We start from the raw sequence: 953 nt of genomic DNA, 5'->3' as shown, positions 1-953 counted from the left end.
TATATATATATGAAGCTTGTGTGGTTGGAAGGTGCTTGATACTCTCGTATCTTACCTATATCTACAGGCAAAGCCACTATCCTAACGGACGAACGCGTCAAGAAGATGAGCGAAGTGCTGATGGGCGTGCGCGTGATGAAGATGTACGCGTGGGAAGAGTCGTTTGCGCGGGTGGTTCAGAGCCTACGATCACAGGAGATGATACATGTGAGGTGAGTGCGATATACAGTCATAGTATACTAGCAAAAGGAGATATTGGGACTATTATCGCATTTTTAAAAGGTTTTTACGGTTTTAGGGTTTACGGCTCAGGGCTTACGATTTAGGGTTTAAAATCATCTAGGTACATGCTGATGCAACAGATAAGTAGATATGATATATGGATATGTGCGACCTATGCCACCGACCAATCAGTTACTATTCTTTACCAGTTACATATGATGATAACTTACGGCATTCAGTGAGAGATCTAAATATTTTAAGTCCAACCAACTATCTACCGAAACTTACATACGCCTATTCTCGTAACCCCACGCTCCAGGAAAGCGGCTGTTATGCGAGGCTTCAACTACGCCATGTTCTTCGCATCGCCGTCCATTATCACGTGTGCGATCTTTGTCACATACCATTTGACGGGCAATCAGCTGACGTCGAAGAAGGTCTTTACAGTGCTGTCGCTTCTGTCTGTGCTCGCCCTGACGCTTACACTCTTTGTGCCCTTTGCAGTACAGGGTAAGTGTGAGACATATGCGTATGTGTATATGTTGTATGTGCATGTATGTGTATATGTCGTATGTGTATGTAAATGTGTATATCGTATGTGTATATGCATGTCTATCCCGATGTGTATGCACATTTGCGTGTGCATTATGCGTCTATACCATCTGACGAGTAACCAGCTGGCGTCGAAGAAGGGGTTTCCAGGGCTGTAACTTTTGTCTGTGCTTGCCCTG

General features: G+C 44.3%; 1 protein-coding gene across 1 annotated transcript; it reads left to right on the top strand.

Annotated features, from left to right (window-relative positions):
* Nucleotides 1–105: 105 nt before the first annotated feature.
* Nucleotides 106–732, top strand: SARC_16756 (hypothetical protein; the record flags this gene model as incomplete). The annotated part of the gene is made up of 2 exons (XM_014289142.1): nt 106–212; nt 542–732. Coding segments are annotated over 2 exons (298 nt in total), but the record flags the coding sequence as incomplete, so codon positions are not given.
* Between the last annotated feature and the right edge of the window lie 221 nt (nt 733–953).

The sequence above is a fragment of the Sphaeroforma arctica genome (assembly GCF_001186125.1).
Source record: "Sphaeroforma arctica JP610 unplaced genomic scaffold supercont1.8800, whole genome shotgun sequence".
Lineage (NCBI taxonomy): Eukaryota > Ichthyosporea > Ichthyophonida > Sphaeroforma > Sphaeroforma arctica.
The sequence above is the reverse complement of the archived record's forward strand: the minus strand, read 5'-3'. Positions and strand labels throughout refer to the sequence as shown.